We start from the raw sequence: 16768 nt of genomic DNA on the forward strand, positions 1-16768 counted from the left end.
CGCAGAGCATAATTAGGGGGCGAGGGGGCATGCCCGGACCCACACAAATGCGGGACTAATGAGCATCCAGCACACACTGGTGTGGGACACGGGGGTAAATACCGGGACTGTCTCACCCAATGCAGGATGGTTGACAGTGCTGATATCTGTCATAGAGACACTGAAAACCTTCCTTGACATTTCTATGATGCAGGTCAGCTACTCGTCAGAGTCCAGTAACTTTTGCGTCATAGTTAATGAAGCTACAGAAATAAACTCATGTTTTGTTCTGTTTACGTTCCACTCATGCTACTCCATTCAGAACTGTTCCTCACAATGTTCCTGTTTAAATGTACCAGCAGAAAGAGGAAGCTGCTCACTTTGTTTCCACAGCTGTGCTTTCCACTGGAGCACACGAGAATAGTGGAAGAGATGTGAAATGTGAGGTGCTTCCATGGCACAGTCACTTCCTACCTCTTATCAAAGTAATACCCAAACTGACTGCACCCTAACTGACAAAGACGTGTTTAGTCATCCTCCTCCGCACCTCATACAGCTGAGAGCAGCTGCATGTTTCATCCACGAAGACTCGCAGTATTTTTATTTTCAAGGTCAAATGTAACTGTGCTATAGGGAAAGAAAAAAAAAAAAACCCAGGCCTGTTCTACCCAAATTATTTGCCAGCTGTGATGAAATGCTGTGATATCTGTCATTAAACGGGCTGTGCTGTTTGCTGCAGGGACGCAGAGTTTGTGAAGCGGACTTTGGGACATGGAGACGGAGAGGCGCTGGAGATTCTAAACGGGGTGTGGCGCAGTCTGGTGGATATGAGTGCTGGAGGACAACGTCCAGAAAGCTGGAAAGACTGTGTCAGCTGGGCCCGAAACATTTGGGAGAAACTCTACAACAACGACATCCGTCAGCTTCTGCACTGTTTCCCTCCAGAACAGGTAGAGTCATATAATCAGAAACTACAACGCACGTAAATCTGTTAGGGTCATAACAATCTGCCATTACTACACCCATTCATGGAAGTGCATGCTGGGATATTTTTTTCAGTCCTGTATATGAATGGAGTAACTTAAAGGGATGATCCTTGCTGCTATCTAGTACCCCGGGGTGGTGCAGCGACACACAGCAGCTCATCTCCCAGACTTTTTGACTTGGTGGAAGGTTTGAGGGTCAACCAAGAACAAAGTGATTTGATTTTGAGAAAAAATTGGGTTAATGTTCAAGTTCACAAAATCAATGTTTGAACAGAGAAATGGAGATATTTCAAACTAGATGGGCAATTTTCATACTAGTTTCACTAATATGAATGAACAGAACCACTTTATTTAATCACATAAGCTTTGACCTTAACTGACCTTGAAAGGTCTAAGTGAAGGGCATAACTTTTTAACTCAAACAGTTTGGAGCCACTATGGAGTAAACACTGTGAAGGGTTGTGTGTTGTGCGTCGTGAATTAGATTAGATTAGCTAGAACTTATCCTTTGGGAGGACTCCCTCAGGGAAATTGAGGTTCCAGCAGCATTGTATAGCAGCACACAGGGTAAGAAGCACACAGAGCATCAAAAGTGAAACACTTTGCAAATATAAATACCAGACATACTGATCAATACTAGTTTATTGGCTACTACTGTTCCTCTCCTTTCCGTCCTCTGTCTTCCTGTTACTCCTCCTCCCCCTGAGTGAGGAGTTGTACAGTCTGATGGCGTGAGGCCCAAAGGAGTTTTTCAGTCTATTGGTCCTGCACTCGGGAAGGAGCAGTCTGTGGCTGAAGAGGCTCCTCTGGTGGCTGATGACGGTGTGCAGAGGGTGACTGACATCGTCCATAATGTCCAGCAGTTTGTCCACTGTTTTCTTCTCTGCCACCATCACCAGAGAGTCCAGCTTCATAACAACCATGGAGCCAGTGGTTCAGCTTTGGACAAAATTGCTTAAATGTTAAAATCACACAAATCCTAATATTATGATTTTTCATGACTTACATATTTCATTACTGTTATTATTATTGATGTTAATATGTTGCTCCAGAAAAGTCCATAAATTTTACATTGGAATTAACAGCATTCTTCGTTTTTTATTATAAAGGAGTTTTACCAGTGACCTGTTAGCGGAGCTGGTAAACCGGATATTTGCAACCGTAATCCATCATGAATGTCCGCAAATCATCAGACACAAGGGGTTAAACCCATTCTAATCCAACTCCATCGTTTGCACGGTTTATCTTTCTGTAGGTAATTCGGTCAGCGAGGCTTACCGTGAGGCAACGTCGCTCCAACAGCGGTTAGGGCGCGGAGTGATCCATCAAATGTGAAATGGTAATTCTGCATCAGAATCCACATCAATACTTTCATATGGTACAGTGGGGTAAAAAAGTATTTAGTCAGTCCCTGATTGTGCAAGTTCTCCTACTTAGAAAGATGAGAGATGTCTGTAATTTTCAACATAAGTACACTTCAACTATGAGAGATAAAATGAGAAAAAAATTCCAGGAAATCACATTGTAGGATTTTTAAAGAATGTATTTGTAAATTGTGGTAGAAAATAAGTATTTGGTCACCCACAAACAAGTAACTTCTTCTTTAAGAAGCTCTTCTGTCCTCCACTCGTTACTTGTATTAATGGCATCTGTTGGAACTCGTTATTTGTATAGCGTTACCAGAGAATAATAAACACATCAGTGCCTCATGTCACAAATCAGAAATGAAGGAAATGACCCAGAATCCACATTTGGATCCTGAGCACCAAAGATGCCAAACAAAAACACTAAAGTTTAATGTGCTCTTCTGTTGATAGGGTTGATTATTCTCTCAGCTTTTGTGAGGATCAGCTTGAAATGTGTTGAGTCATATTTTTAACAAACTGGATAAAAGACAGAGTCTTTGTAGAATCAGTGATGCAGCACTTGAGAAGCTGAGCGAGGAATCTGAGTGTCTGGGTTTGCAGTTATTCTGGATCAAGACTAAGATCCAGGCTTTGATTGACTTCCTGAAAACAGTGAAAGTGTTGAACGCCTGGAGACATTCACTTATCTCGGCGGTGACTGTTCATGTCTCTGTATCCTTGACTTTTGGGATCGAGAGACGTCTGGTAACAGTTATGGAGTCAGAAGGTCACTGGACAGAGGTCCATATTGTTACAGGGGAATGAATGTCCAAGTCTTTGGGGTCCTGCTGCTTCCTGTCTTATTGTATACCAAAGGGGACCAAAGGTGACAATTAGATTTCTTTAATACTACATCTCTCCAGATGATTTTTGGGTATCACCAGAATGACTTTGTGCCAAATGAGCGGTTACTTAGGAAGACTAAGATGAGGAGCATCATGAACATTTTGAGGGAGCGTCAGCTGCATCATTTTGGACATGTGGTGTATTTCACTGTGGATGATCCAGCACAGAGGTACCCCACTGTTGAGAACCCCAGTGGGTGCAAAAGGTCGAATGACACACTCACACTTCACCTGGCTGTGGCAGATAGACAGCTGTTTGTGGGAGGTGGGGTTTCTGCCTGTGTGGTTGCCATCTAAGACCAAAAGCAGTTTTGTGGTCTTGTGTTATGGTGATGTGCCCCCCCCAACACACACACACACAAAAGACCCATTTTGTTGTGCAGAAGTAAGTAAGTAAACAACTGATGCAATATCCTTATCTGGATGGTGTTCAACACCAGAATTGAACACATTCTTGCTCTTGATAGTATTGATCAATGTGATTGATCAGTCAGGTTGTGTTGCATGTAGTTGAAAACATTCTGACTCAACAGACAAAGAGGCGCCGCATGAACAAGAGACCCTCTGGCAGGAGTAAAAAGCCACTCTGCAGTCAAGCATGTAATTATAAATTATGAACACAGGGTGGCGCTGTTGTGTGTATAACTTTGACCAGGGTGCACCCATCGAATAAATAATGTGAAGTTAAATGAACAAAACAAAAAAGAATTATACAAATGATTACATTTGACTACATGAAGTGTCGCGAGACATTCCAGCCCACACTCTGTTTACACAATTTGAAATTTGAACCGCTGGAAGCCGCTGCTGATAAATATCTGCTGGCTTTGTAATCTGGTGAAGCATGCAGACAGAGTGATGTCACATGGTGCTGTCACACCTTGAGGGGGCACGGATCAGTAACAACCAAAACAGACCCTCACTAAACCCCAGTCCCAGCCCAACTACTGAGGCTCACTATATGTTCCTGTGAGGTGCAGTGTTCACCATCCAACTGCCTAAATATTTATTGCAGCAGACTGCGGATCTCCAGAAAGAAACGTGACCTTTGTTATTATTGTTGACATGTTCAGCTGTTGCCTTTGGTTTCCTCTTTGTTCCTTCCGTACTTCTCTTTGTGGCAGTTAGCGGTGTGATGGTTATAGTTTCATTGTCCTCTGAGAACGTCACTTTCGACCACGGCTCTCTGAGGAAGTGCGATAAAGCAGCAGCTATGGTCCGGTAATGCTCCCAGGAACAAATACTTGACATATGACCACACATTTGGTTTACAGACTCAAATGATGGTCGGGAACCTTCACATCGAAGTCAGCATGAACCTCACAAGTATGTCCTAAATATAGAACTGTGAAGCATATTTAGAACAGAACTATAGGGAAAATTAGAATAAGAACAGAGAGAAAAGCTAAACTCACCAGGCCTCTTATAGGCCACTAGGCTGAGATGCAAATGAGGATAACCATATAGCCTACGCTCTAAAAAATTAAGAAAATTTACACAGATGTGATGCATAAACTTTTGTATGTGTTCATATGCATTTTTCAACCAAATTCATACATATGCCACATATTCCTCCACTGGGAAGTGGCTATGATGTGACTAACAAGATGGGCAATCACCTGAGTGGGGGGAAAAAATGCTGTTAAGTTATCTTGTACTTATTTTTATTCTAACCCTATACCTAGTATTTAACAGTAAAATACGTGTTGTGCATGCAGACAGTTATAGGAATATGCAAAAAATATTGTGGTTACATTTTTGTATCATACACTATAGAAATAATGAAAGTTTATGAGTGCAAAGGTAAGAATATTTCATGAGGTGAAAGATGGAATGATCCCTTTCACCACATTCATGAAATATTCTTTCCACTGAACAAATGAAAAAACATTCATTATTTGTTTTGTGTAACATCTATTAAAACGGACTTACACTTTAGTGTGCGTTACTGGTCCTTTGATGTCAATAGGTTCCAAACAGTCCAACAAGAATTTTAAAAAGCAGTCCAATCCCATCCAAAATTGTTATCAGTCAACTTGCAAAAACAGTCAGATTTCAATTTAATTTCATTTATATAGCGCCAAATCACAACAGAGTTGCCTCAAGGCGCTTCACACAGGTAAGGTCTAACCTTACCAACCCCCAGAGTAACAGTGGTAAGGAAAAACTCCCTCTGAGGAAGAAACCTCAAGCAGACCAGACTCAATGGGGTGACCATCTGCTTGGGCCATGCTACAGACACAAATTACAGAACAATTCACAAAACGAATACACAGGAAATGCTGTTGGTGCACATTACAGGAGGGTCGCCAGCAGAAATACAACTCCCATTTCTGGATGGAGCTGCACCTTAAAGTAGACCTGCATTGAAATAAATGCAGTCAGATCTTTGGACCAAAAAATGACTTACATTTACACATAAGATCCTTCTGAATGTAGTAAAGTAAATCTGGAAGCCCAGATCTCTCATTCAACAGAGAAATCTTCATTTAAAAATGACAAATTTACAGCTAACATTTAGCCCTCCGCAAAACTGTCCCTCTCATCATGGACGCTGCCGAGACGTCACAGAGAAGACCCTCTCTCCCAGCATGCATTGCGCGCCAACTGTAATTTGTGGATTTACGTCAGTTTGCATCTGCACCTTTTTCTTGTCTTATACGGAAGGATCTACTTTTTAAAAAACTTCATATTGTCTTGCGGCACGTTTGGTGAGTACACATTTATTTGTGCTTGAAAATTATTTTGGGGGACTTTTTCATACGCCCGTTTGATTGAGTGGTGTCGCAATGAAAATCTACTGTCTTTCGCCTCCGGTACCATCGCGGGATATGGAGGCGAGACCCGCAAAGAATCCCAGTCATTAAAATATATAAACCTCTCTCAGCGTCCATGGAGCTCTGGGGCTCCGATTGCCGAGACGTGCGGTGCTGTGGATTTTGCCGCAAGAAGTCTGTCCTTGCAGCAACAGGTGTACCGGCCGCTTCGCATTAAAACAGCGAGCGTAATCTCAGGACTTGTGCCAAGTGTGCTGCAGCTCCATTCAGTAGACAGAGAGGTGATGCCGGTGTTGTGCGCTGAATCTGGCACAACACCGGCTGCAAAGCAGACACTGGCGGTGTGAGTGGCCCGCGTCGGCGGTTAAGGAGCTCGTTAACGAGCCCGCAGACTTAATAAGCGCAGCGGAGGCAGAGAGCGGGAGAGGAAGAACGGCGCCCGCTGTCGATGTCGTTGCTGATCTGAGCACACAGATCTGTATCTCACATTCATTGCAGCTTACTTTTGGATGTTGAAACCAGGACATGTATAAGTAACATTACTAACAGATAAAATCAATCTCAATGCGGGATCGGACTGAAGGCGGGAGCGCGTCGTCTTGTCCCTGACGTCATGGAAATGATACGGCTGTACAAACTGTTTTCACAGAGGGCTAAATTTTAGCTGCAAATTTGTCATTTTTAAACGAAGATTTCTCCAATGAATTACAAATTTGGGCTTACAGATTTACTTTACTGCATTCACAAGGGTCTTATAAATACATATCAGCTATTTCTTTCTGAAATCTGACCACATTTATTTCAATGCAGGTCTACTTTAAACAGAGAGAAAAAACAGAATCAGCCATCAGAAAGACAACAAATACTGTATAATTTGCCAGCATTAAACAACAAGAAAACAGAAGAAATACTAAGGTGATCGCCGGCCACTAGCCCTAAACTTCACTAAAAGACCCAGAATTTAGGTAACGGTGAGGCCGCAGCACGCTCCGTTTCCTAATGAAATGAATTAAGAGTAAAAAGCGTAAAACAAAACTATACCAGTATGTTAGCCATATGACAGTGAAAATAAGTGCGTCTTAAGTCTGGACTTGAACGTCTCCACAGCATCTGACTGTTTAATTGGCACAGGGAGATCATTCCACAGAACAGGGGCACGATAAGAGAAAGCTCTATGACTTGCAGACTTCTTATTCACCCTAGGAACACAAAGTAGTCCTGCACCCTGAGAACGCAAAGCCCGGGCCGGTACATAAGGTTAAATTAGGTCAGCTAGGTAGGGAAGTGCCAGTCCGTGAACAATTTTATAGACTAGTAGCAGAACCTTAAAATCTGATCTCACTGGGACAGGAAGCCAGTGAAGGGATGCCAAAATGGGTGTAATGTGGTCAAACTTTCTGCTTCGTGTCAAAAGTCTGGCTGCAGCATTTTGAACCAATTGGAGAGCCCTAATGCTGGACTGCGGTAAACCAGAAAATAGAACATTGCAGTAGTCCAATCTAGAAGAGATAAATGCATGGATCAGGGTCTCTGCATCAGCCATAGACAGGATGGGACGAATCTTCGCTATATTTCGCAGGTGGAAAAAAGCAGTCCTAGTAATATTTCTAATGCGGAGGTCAAAGGACAATGTAGGATAAAAATTATCCCAACGTTCCTCACTTTGTCAGTGTGATATATGACACACGAGCCGAGGCTGAACGTTAACTGGTCAAATTGATGCCGATGTCTCACTGGTCCAAGAACCATTGAGACCGTTTAAAAGCAACATTGAGGATGTGGTCCATAGCAGATGCCGTGCACTGACTTCTTTGTGCACTTGATTGCCATCTGCTTTTCTCTGTCCAGCGAAAATTCACAACAGAAATTTGTTGAGCTCTTCATCCAACAGCAGTTCTACTTTAGCTAGATACGTCCCAGCACATATTGCAAATGCCTCCTTATGGCTTACTGGATTTGTTTTTCCTTCTGTATTAGAAGACTGAGCAGCATCAATAATCTGTTAAGCGCCGTCGCTGCTAGTGTACGCGCATGGTGGTCACAGCGTGCACTGAAATTTTCAGGCTAAATGGAACCAAAATTGCACAGTAAATGGAGCACAATGCCAAATGAGATGAATGATCAGTATCACGTGACATACAAACCACCAATCAAATGACAAGGATCTATTCATGCGTTATATAAATGAGGATATGTTCCAAGCACTTGCAATCACCAGTGCAGTGGCCGTGCCCCTGTGGTCTGGTAAATACTTCAACTTGAGCAGATTAGATCTGGGAGCACAGGCTGGTGCCATGCTAATGCTTGAAACCGCCTTGATTCCTGAATGGTAACCACCCAGGTATATACAGACCGTCTGACTCCTCACTCAGCTTCTCAAGTTGCTGCAATCAGAACATCCACTGATTCTGCAAAGACCACAGTAGTCACAGTCATCAGCAACCAGAGGAGGCTCTTCAGCCACAGACTGCTCCTTCCCAAGTGCAGGATCAACAGATTGACAAACTCCTTTGTCCATCAGTCCATCAGACTGTACAACTTCTCATTCAGGGGGAGAAGGAGTAACAGGAAGACAGGGGACGGGAAGGAGAGGAACAGTAGTAGCTAGTAAACCAGTATTGATCAGTATGTCTGGTATTTATATTTGTGTATTTATATTTATATTTGCAAACTGTTTTTTTTTTTTTTTTTTTTTTTTTACTTTCTCTTTTGATACTCTGTGTGCTTCTTACCCTTTGTGCTGCTATGCAATGCTGCTGGAACCTCAGTTTCCCTGAGGGAATCTTCCCAAGAGATCAATAAAGTTGTACCTAATCTAATCTCTAATCTAGTATGGTCTGTGAAGGAAAAGTCAGTAATCTTTTCCTTACTGATAAAGTCACCTAGTCATTGGTTTCCAGAACCCTATCCAATACCCAGTCTTTGCAAGCATTGAAAAGCATAGGAGCCAGAACACAGATGCCAGTATTCACTGAGAAAAAGTCAAAGATTCTGTCCCTGTTGTGTATAGGACTCAAAGTACCTATGTGTAGACTGGCTGTTATGTTGAGCTGTGACATCCTAACTGTTGTCAGGATGTCCCAGAGAGCAGACTGGTCATCCAACTCAAATGCTTAATGAACATCAACACAGGCTACCAAGAAGCATTGCTGATATTTGTGTTTGTGTTCAGTGAGTATTCGCCGAGCGAGGATATTGTTGATGAGTGAGTTCTTGGGTGTGAAGGCAGGTGTGCTTGAATATCTTGTACAGATACCAGAAAATAAAACTGGAACTGAAAGTAGAAATACTGTTGAACCACAAGTTCTGGTTTGGAGTACCAAACCTGTGACAGTGGAAATTTTTTGCATTTTGTGACTGTTTCTTTAAATGAAAGAGCTGCTGCTTGTCACAATGCCTCTACTTCAAAGAGAGTTTCTTTCTACATGGATCATGGCTGTGTGTGTCATATAATACACAGAGTGGCTTGCTGGGAATGCAGGAGTTGACATTAATGCAACAGATAATAGAATATTTACAGAGAAAATGGTGATGCAAGCACCAAATTTGGCACAAATACTCCTTAGATCAGAATAGAATTTGTTGCCAAGTAAGTTCTCACATACAAGGAATTACACTTTTGCGAGGCATTACTCTTTTGAAAAAGCAGAGTGTCCATGTGGATTTTCAATAGGCGGCCAGGGAGGGGTCATTTGAAGAATTGCACAGGGGTCAAAATTTAAAAATGCTCCAGTCATATTGAAGGGTATTCCATATTATTTGTCTGATTGTAAAGATTTTAAAAAGGTATAGTTTGGACTATCTATGGCTGCATTTTATGGAGTTATAGGGTAAAAACTAGCAAAAATCAGTTTGTACAGGGGTCAAAGGTTAAGGTTGCTCCAGTTTTGGTCAAACATGATGGCAATGTTGATTGAGCAAATAGAGTTGTAAAAAGGAATAGTTTGCACCATCTATCATGCTTAGCTATCATATTACCCTGTAACGCCATAGGTATTAAAGGCACTGCGCTGCAGTGGTTTGAATCATATTTATCTAATAGATTATTATTGGTTCATGTAAATGGGAAGTCTTCTTCACGGACTAAGGTTAATTATGGAGTTCCACAAGGTTCTGTGCTAGGACTGATTTTATTCACTTTATACATGCTTCCCTTAGGCAGTATTATTAGAAAGCATTGCTTAAATTTTCATTGTTACGCAGATGATACCGAGCTTTATCTATCCATGAAGCCAGAGGACACACACCAGTTAGTTAAACTGCAGGAATATCTTTCAGACATAAAGACATGGATGACCTCTAATTTCCTGCTTTTATGGCTTTTGCCTTACAGTATAAAGCGCCTTGGGGCAACTATTTGTTGTGATTTGGCGCTATATAAATAAAATTCATTTGATTTAACATGTTATATGCCATGGAATCCAGTCGATGTCAACATCGTTTGACCATTACTGTGGACACCAAACATTCAACACGGTCAAAATTATTCCACTTATTAATCCTGTTAGCTCAGCCAATGATTTTCATCACTTCTTACCAAAATTGGAGTAACTTTAATGTTTCACCACTGTACAAATTGAAACTGACCTTTGTCACCATTTTTGCTATTTTACCCTATAACTCCATAGAATTCAGTCATAGATAGTCCAAACTATACCTTTTAGGAATCTTTATGATCAGACAAATAATATGGTATAGTTCTTAATATAATTGGAGCACTTTTAAATTTTGACTCCTGTGTAACTCTTCAATTGCCCCCTACCTGTTCGCCTATTGAATATTCAAGTGGACACTCGGCCTTTTTAAAAGAGCAAGGGATATTTGTGCCACTTTTGGTGCTTGCATCACCATTTGAACGATTTTTTTTTTTTTTTCAGTTATCTGCTGCACATTATGGACTTCTGTGATGTACATATAAAACGAACTGTTTCAGGCTGAATTCTTATAACTTCCTTATAACTTTATAATTTCTACATGCGCTGTCATAGAATTTTCAGACTTAGCAAGAAATCATAGCAAAGCATGAAAGCAAAAAAGAAGATAAAAGCACATTTTGCACGTATGAGACATAATGATGATGACTGATACCATTCTGTCTTTAGGAATAAAAAAATATCTTTACTAAAGTATTAAACTGCCTAAAATATTTGATTATTTTTAAAATGAAATCAAGAGTAATAAAACAGTCCTGGGATTTAAATAATATATTATTATTATTTATTTATCTGATTTTAACATAATACATATGGAAACACTTCATGTTTGTGTCAATCAGAATTGAGATTAAAGATCTGGATGGGCCCCAGAAGATATTAATAATTCGAAACGGGTATCTCAGGGTCATGTTCACTAGTGGGAGTAAATTTGAATAAATTTCTTTGTGGTGAAGAAAGAGCTAAACCAGAAGGCGAGACTTTTGATTTACCAGTCGATTAACGCTACTGTCCTCACCTATGGACCGAAAGAACAAAGTCGCGGATACAAGTGGTAGAAATGAGATTAATCCAGTTGGGTATCTGGCCTTACACTTCGGGACAGGGTGACAAGCTAAAATATTGCATTGAAAGAGGAAGCTGAGGTGGTTTGAGGATGCCCCTGGTCATCTCCCTAGGGAGGTCTTCCAGGTATGTCTCACTGGGAAGAGGTCTCGGGAAGGGTAACTTCTCATTTCGTCGACACCCGATTTTGACAGTTTTCCCATTTCGTCTACTTTTGTCGGAAAGTGCAGTTTTTATTATTTTATTATGTTTAGTTTTCACTGTTCATGTCTTAAATGATAACAACACATGTTTTTAGTATTTACAATATTTATTAAACCCTTGGGAAGACCCAGCATATGCTAGAGGGTTTATACCATATTTCCCAGCTGTCTTGGGAACGCCTCAGGATTCCCCAGGAAAAGTTACAGGACTTGTCCGAGAGGGAAATGTGGGATGAGCTGCTTTGGTCTACTGTCACCGCGACTCAAACTCAAATGAGAGGCAGAAAATGACTGAATAAATGAAAAAAAATACAACTGTGCTGTTCTTAAATTTTGGGATGGCTGGACTATTTGATTAAGTTAGTAAATGCAACCAAAAGCTTTTTCTCAGTTAAATTTTGTAAATGTTGTAACTAATGTTTTTATATACCACAGACAAAAGATGACACAATTTTCGGCAGCAGTAGCTTCATGAAAATTTATGGTAATTTGTCAGTTTGTTTGACATTTTCTTTAAGGAACAAGCTGCTTGTCTAATAAATTCTAAATAATAAAGTACATTCAGCCCTGTTGTAGAGGAAAACAACAGGGACCATAACGTGGAAAACTGCCATTAATTTGTTTTAATGAAATGTAAGTTAATATAAATTTGTTATTCAGCAAGAAAAGAATCAACTCTTCAGTCTGTCATTGGAACCTTTGGTATAAATGCTGCACTTGATAATGTAACAGCTCGGCTTCGTCTACACCAGAAGAATAGAATCTACATTCTACATTCTGCTGAGCTGATACTTTGTTCTTGGACAGTTTGTAGACTTTAAGGCTTCCCACTGTGAAGAGTAGCGCCGCCAGTCGGAGGCGCTCTCTTTCCCAGCATGTGGACCATTTGGCAGCATCAAAGATCTCAGGCCTTTTGTTCCTTTTTCAGACATACAAAGTGTGTAGTTGACACACAGCTGATAACTATATTAGTGTTGCTGTCTGATAGCAGTGATGTGGACCGTCTGCTGTGCCAGCAGAAGGGTTGAGGGAATATTTCATCATCAAATTATATACAAGCTGCTGAATGGTCCATCTTTTTGGTTTGAACAAAAACTAAATTAATTTGATGTAATATTGATTCAGAATTCAGACGCCGTCATGGGCTAGCTGGCTGTATAATGTTATTTATGGAGCAATCTGAAAACATGTCTTGTCGCCACTGAACAGGAGAAAATGTCATTAGTGATTGGTCGCATGGAGACTTCACTCACTAAATGTAAATAAACTGTATAACAATCGATTATACAGTTATACACATAGCCTCTTAAACCCCTTTCGCACCGGGCCTGGGTACAGTTACGTTATGTTGCGTATCTGTTATGCAGGAATGGCTGCGTATGTTGTGTGTCGGGGGGCTTTGGCCCACCTCTTCTGCAGTTTGGGCTCACCTCTTCTTCTTCTGTGGTTTTGAAGCTTCACTGCCAGCAAAGTTCAGCAGAGTCTAGTGGGATGAATGAAATCTAGCAATGCAGGTATGTACTGATTAAAAAAAAAAAACCTAAAAGGATTTTTGCCGGATTTGCATAGGGTAGCGTACAATTGCGGAGGCTTGGCATGCAGTAGCGCAGTGTTGCATAGACTTATGTAGAGCACTGAACGCCGTGCTCTACGCTGAATGTCCATGAAAAATTAAACATGTCCATTTGACAGACCCCTTTGCATCCCTCAGTGTATTGCCATGTAGGGCTGCATAACCTCAGCGTAGTCTGTACGCCCCATTACGCAACTCTACATTGGCCTGATGTGAAAGGGACTTGTCTCTCTATGGCCTTTCCAAGGCTCCAGTTGCCGTATATTCCAGAGCATTGTGCATATTTTCTGTATTATCAGCTCTTTAAATTGGGATTTTTGGGCATTGTTGAAGTGTACTTTTAATATTGGTATATTTATTCTTTTATGATTGAAGTTTATTTTGTTTATTGCTTTGGTTCTGGGGAAAGCCCAATATAAATAGTTATTGATAACACTATGTAACACAGTTTTTGTTCCTGGCTTCTAAGTGTTATATTTCAACTGCTTATGTCTAAAGTCTATGGAAAAATGACTACATTCAGCACAAACTTTGATTTAATTTTTTTTAATGTTCTAGAAAGTTCTAAAAGTTTCTTGAAATTTCTAGTTAATTCTGGAAACTTCTAGAAAATTCTGGACAGTTCTGGCAGTTCAAAAATATTCTAGAAGACTACTCGGTAGTAGTGAAGGCAAATCGAGAATAGTCTTGAAAACAGACAAATTTCAAAATATCACTGTCCTGATCACAGAAGCAAAGTTTCTGTGGAATAACAGCTATTTTCTATTTATTTAAGGCATAAGAAGTTAGGAAAACACACTGTGTACCCAGGAACAAAACAAAATTAAAAATTTGTTACATAGTGTAATAAATGGATCCTTTTTTTTCTTTTTTATAAGTTGTACTGGGGTATGAGTCCCAAAACCTACCAAATGAATAATTTAACAAAAAACACAACTTATACTCTAGAAAATATGGTAAGTAAAGTTTTTGTTTAAAATAAACAAATAAAGTGAAATTGGGAGAAATGCTAGAAAAAATGTTGCAGTTTTGGAGCATCTTTTGTTTTTAAGCTTTTTTATTCTTCTCTTTAGTTAACAAGCTCTGGCCTTCACTTCTGGTCCGGGTCCAAGAAATGCCCTCACCCACTGACCTTTGACCCTAATAATGTGAGTAATCTGTATTCCAGTCAAGGCGCCTAACTCTTTAAATCATAATCTGAACATGGGCACTCAAAAAGTAGCGAAAGAGTGAGAAATTCAAAATATTTGTTGAGGATGGCTGACATTCTTTCTTTATCTTGTCAGATAGTGACTTTTTGTTACTCAGATAATAAACCTGATAGTTATCACAGCTGTAAATGTCACTTTAATGATAAAGACAGACAGATGGATTGTTATCTGCTATGTAATCTCACATGGACTAACATTAAAAAGTTTTGTCCCACTATGTGCAAGTAGACAGTTCCTCAGGAGCTTTCATTTTGATGCAGTAACTTGCACTCTCGTGAGACTATGGGTTGGATGTGGTGGTGCTGACAAAAAAAAAAAACCATGTGCAGCCCATATACGGTGCATTTGGAAAGTATTCATAACACGTCACTTTTTCCACATTTTGTTATATTACAGCCTTATTCCAAAATGGATTAAATTATTTTTTTGTCAAAATTCTACACACAATACCCCATAATGATAATGTGAAAAAGTTTTGTTTTTATGTTTTTGTTTTTTGTTTTTTTAGATTTTTGCAAATTTATTGAAAATTAAAAAAAAAAAGAAATTACATAAGTATTCACATCCTTTACAGTGAAGCTCAGAATTGAGCTCACGTGCATCCTGTTTACACTGATCATCCTTGAGATGTTTCTACAGCTTAATTGGTGTCCACCTGGGTAAATTCAGTTGATTGGACATGATTTGGAAAGACACACACCTGTCTACAAATAAGGCCCTGCAGTTGACAGTGCATATCAGAGCACAAACCAAGCATGAAGTCAAAGGAATTGTCTGTAGACCTTTGAGACAGGATTGTCCCAAGGCACAAATCTGGGGAAGGGTACAGAAACATTTCTGCTGCTTTTACCATCCCAATGAGCACGGTGGCCTCCATCATCCCTAAATAGAGGAAGTTTGGATCCACCAGGACTCTTCCTAGAGCTGGCTGCCTGTCTAAACTGAGCAATCGGGGGAGAAGGGCCTTATTCAGGGAGGTGACCAAGAACCCAGTGGTCACTGTCAGAGCTCCAGCATTCCTCTGTGGAGAGAAGAGAACTTTCCAGAACAACAGCCATCTCTGCATCAATCCGCCAATCAGGCATGTATGGTAGAGTGGCCAGATGGAAGCCACTCCTATGTAAAAGGCACATGGCAGCCCACCTGGAGTTTGCCAAAAGGCACCTGAAGGACTCTCAGACCATGAGAAACAAAATTCTCTGGTCTGATTAGACAAAGATTGGTGTGTATGGCAGGCGTCATGTTTGGAGGAAACCGGCACCATCCCTACAGTGAGGCATGGTGGTGGCAGCATCATGCTGTGGGGATGTTTTTCAATGGCAGGAACTGGGAGACTAGTCAGGATTGAAGGAAAGATGAATACAGCAATGTACAGAGACATCCTGGATGAAAACCTGGTCCAGAGCGCTCTTGACCTCAGACTGGGGTGAAGGTTCATCTTTCAGCAGGACAATGACCCTAAGGACACAGCCAAGCTATCAAAGGAGTGGTTTCAGGACAACTCTGTGAATGTCCTTGAGTAGTCCAGCCAGAGCCCAGACCTGAATCCATTTGAACATATCTGAAGAGATCTGAAATTGGCTGTGCACCAACGCTCCCCATCCAACCTGATGGAGCTTGAGAGGTGCTGCAAAGAGGAATGAACAAAACTGCCCAAAGATAGGTGCACCAAGCTTGTGGCATCATATTGAAGAAGACTTGAGGCTGTAAATTGCTGCCAAAGGTACATCAACACAGTATTAAGCAAAGGGTGTGAATACGTATGTACATGTGATTTCTTAGTTTTTTTATTTTTGATAAAGCTGGAAAAAAAAACTTGTCATTTTGTGGTGTTCTGAATAGAAGTTTGAGGGAAAAAATGTATTTACTCCATTTTGGAATAAGGCTGTAACATAACAAAATGTGGAAAAAGTGAAGTGCTGTTGAATACTTTCCAGATACACTGTATGATCCGTGGTCCAACTGGCTTTGAGCCCTCAAGCTTAATTCCATGCATTATGCAATGCCTTTGCATTAGTTATCAAACCTGAAAAGTTCATTCTACTCAAACGTTTTGATGAAAATGCTTTCTGTAGTTGAAGTTGAGTTGCCTCAGGTGGTTTACCCATCAATTTTCGCTTATCTGTTTTAAATCAACTTAAAAAGTTGAAGAATTTCATACTATGATGCTTTTGGGTATTGATCCACTGACGTTCTAGTTTGCAAACTGCTCTACCAACTGAACCACAATGCTTGACATGCTTATGTGAAATTATGTTTACACTGTCTTCCTTTGCCTTCAGGTCAAAAT

At 40.5% G+C, this 16768-nt stretch overlaps 1 protein-coding gene across 1 annotated transcript in view; it reads left to right on the forward strand.

Moving 5' to 3' along the window:
- uba7 (ubiquitin-like modifier activating enzyme 7) overlaps positions 1 to 16768 on the forward strand; it is a 99842-nt gene that overhangs the window by 27387 nt on the left and 55687 nt on the right. The window contains exons 16-17 of the mRNA XM_034166346.1: positions 719 to 929; positions 14341 to 14415. Coding sequence (XP_034022237.1) covers positions 719 to 929; positions 14341 to 14415 — 286 coding nt within the window. The remainder of the gene's footprint in view (positions 1 to 718; positions 930 to 14340; positions 14416 to 16768) is intronic.

This window comes from Thalassophryne amazonica, chromosome 3, assembly GCF_902500255.1.
Source record: "Thalassophryne amazonica chromosome 3, fThaAma1.1, whole genome shotgun sequence".
NCBI lineage: Eukaryota > Metazoa > Chordata > Actinopteri > Batrachoidiformes > Batrachoididae > Thalassophryne > Thalassophryne amazonica.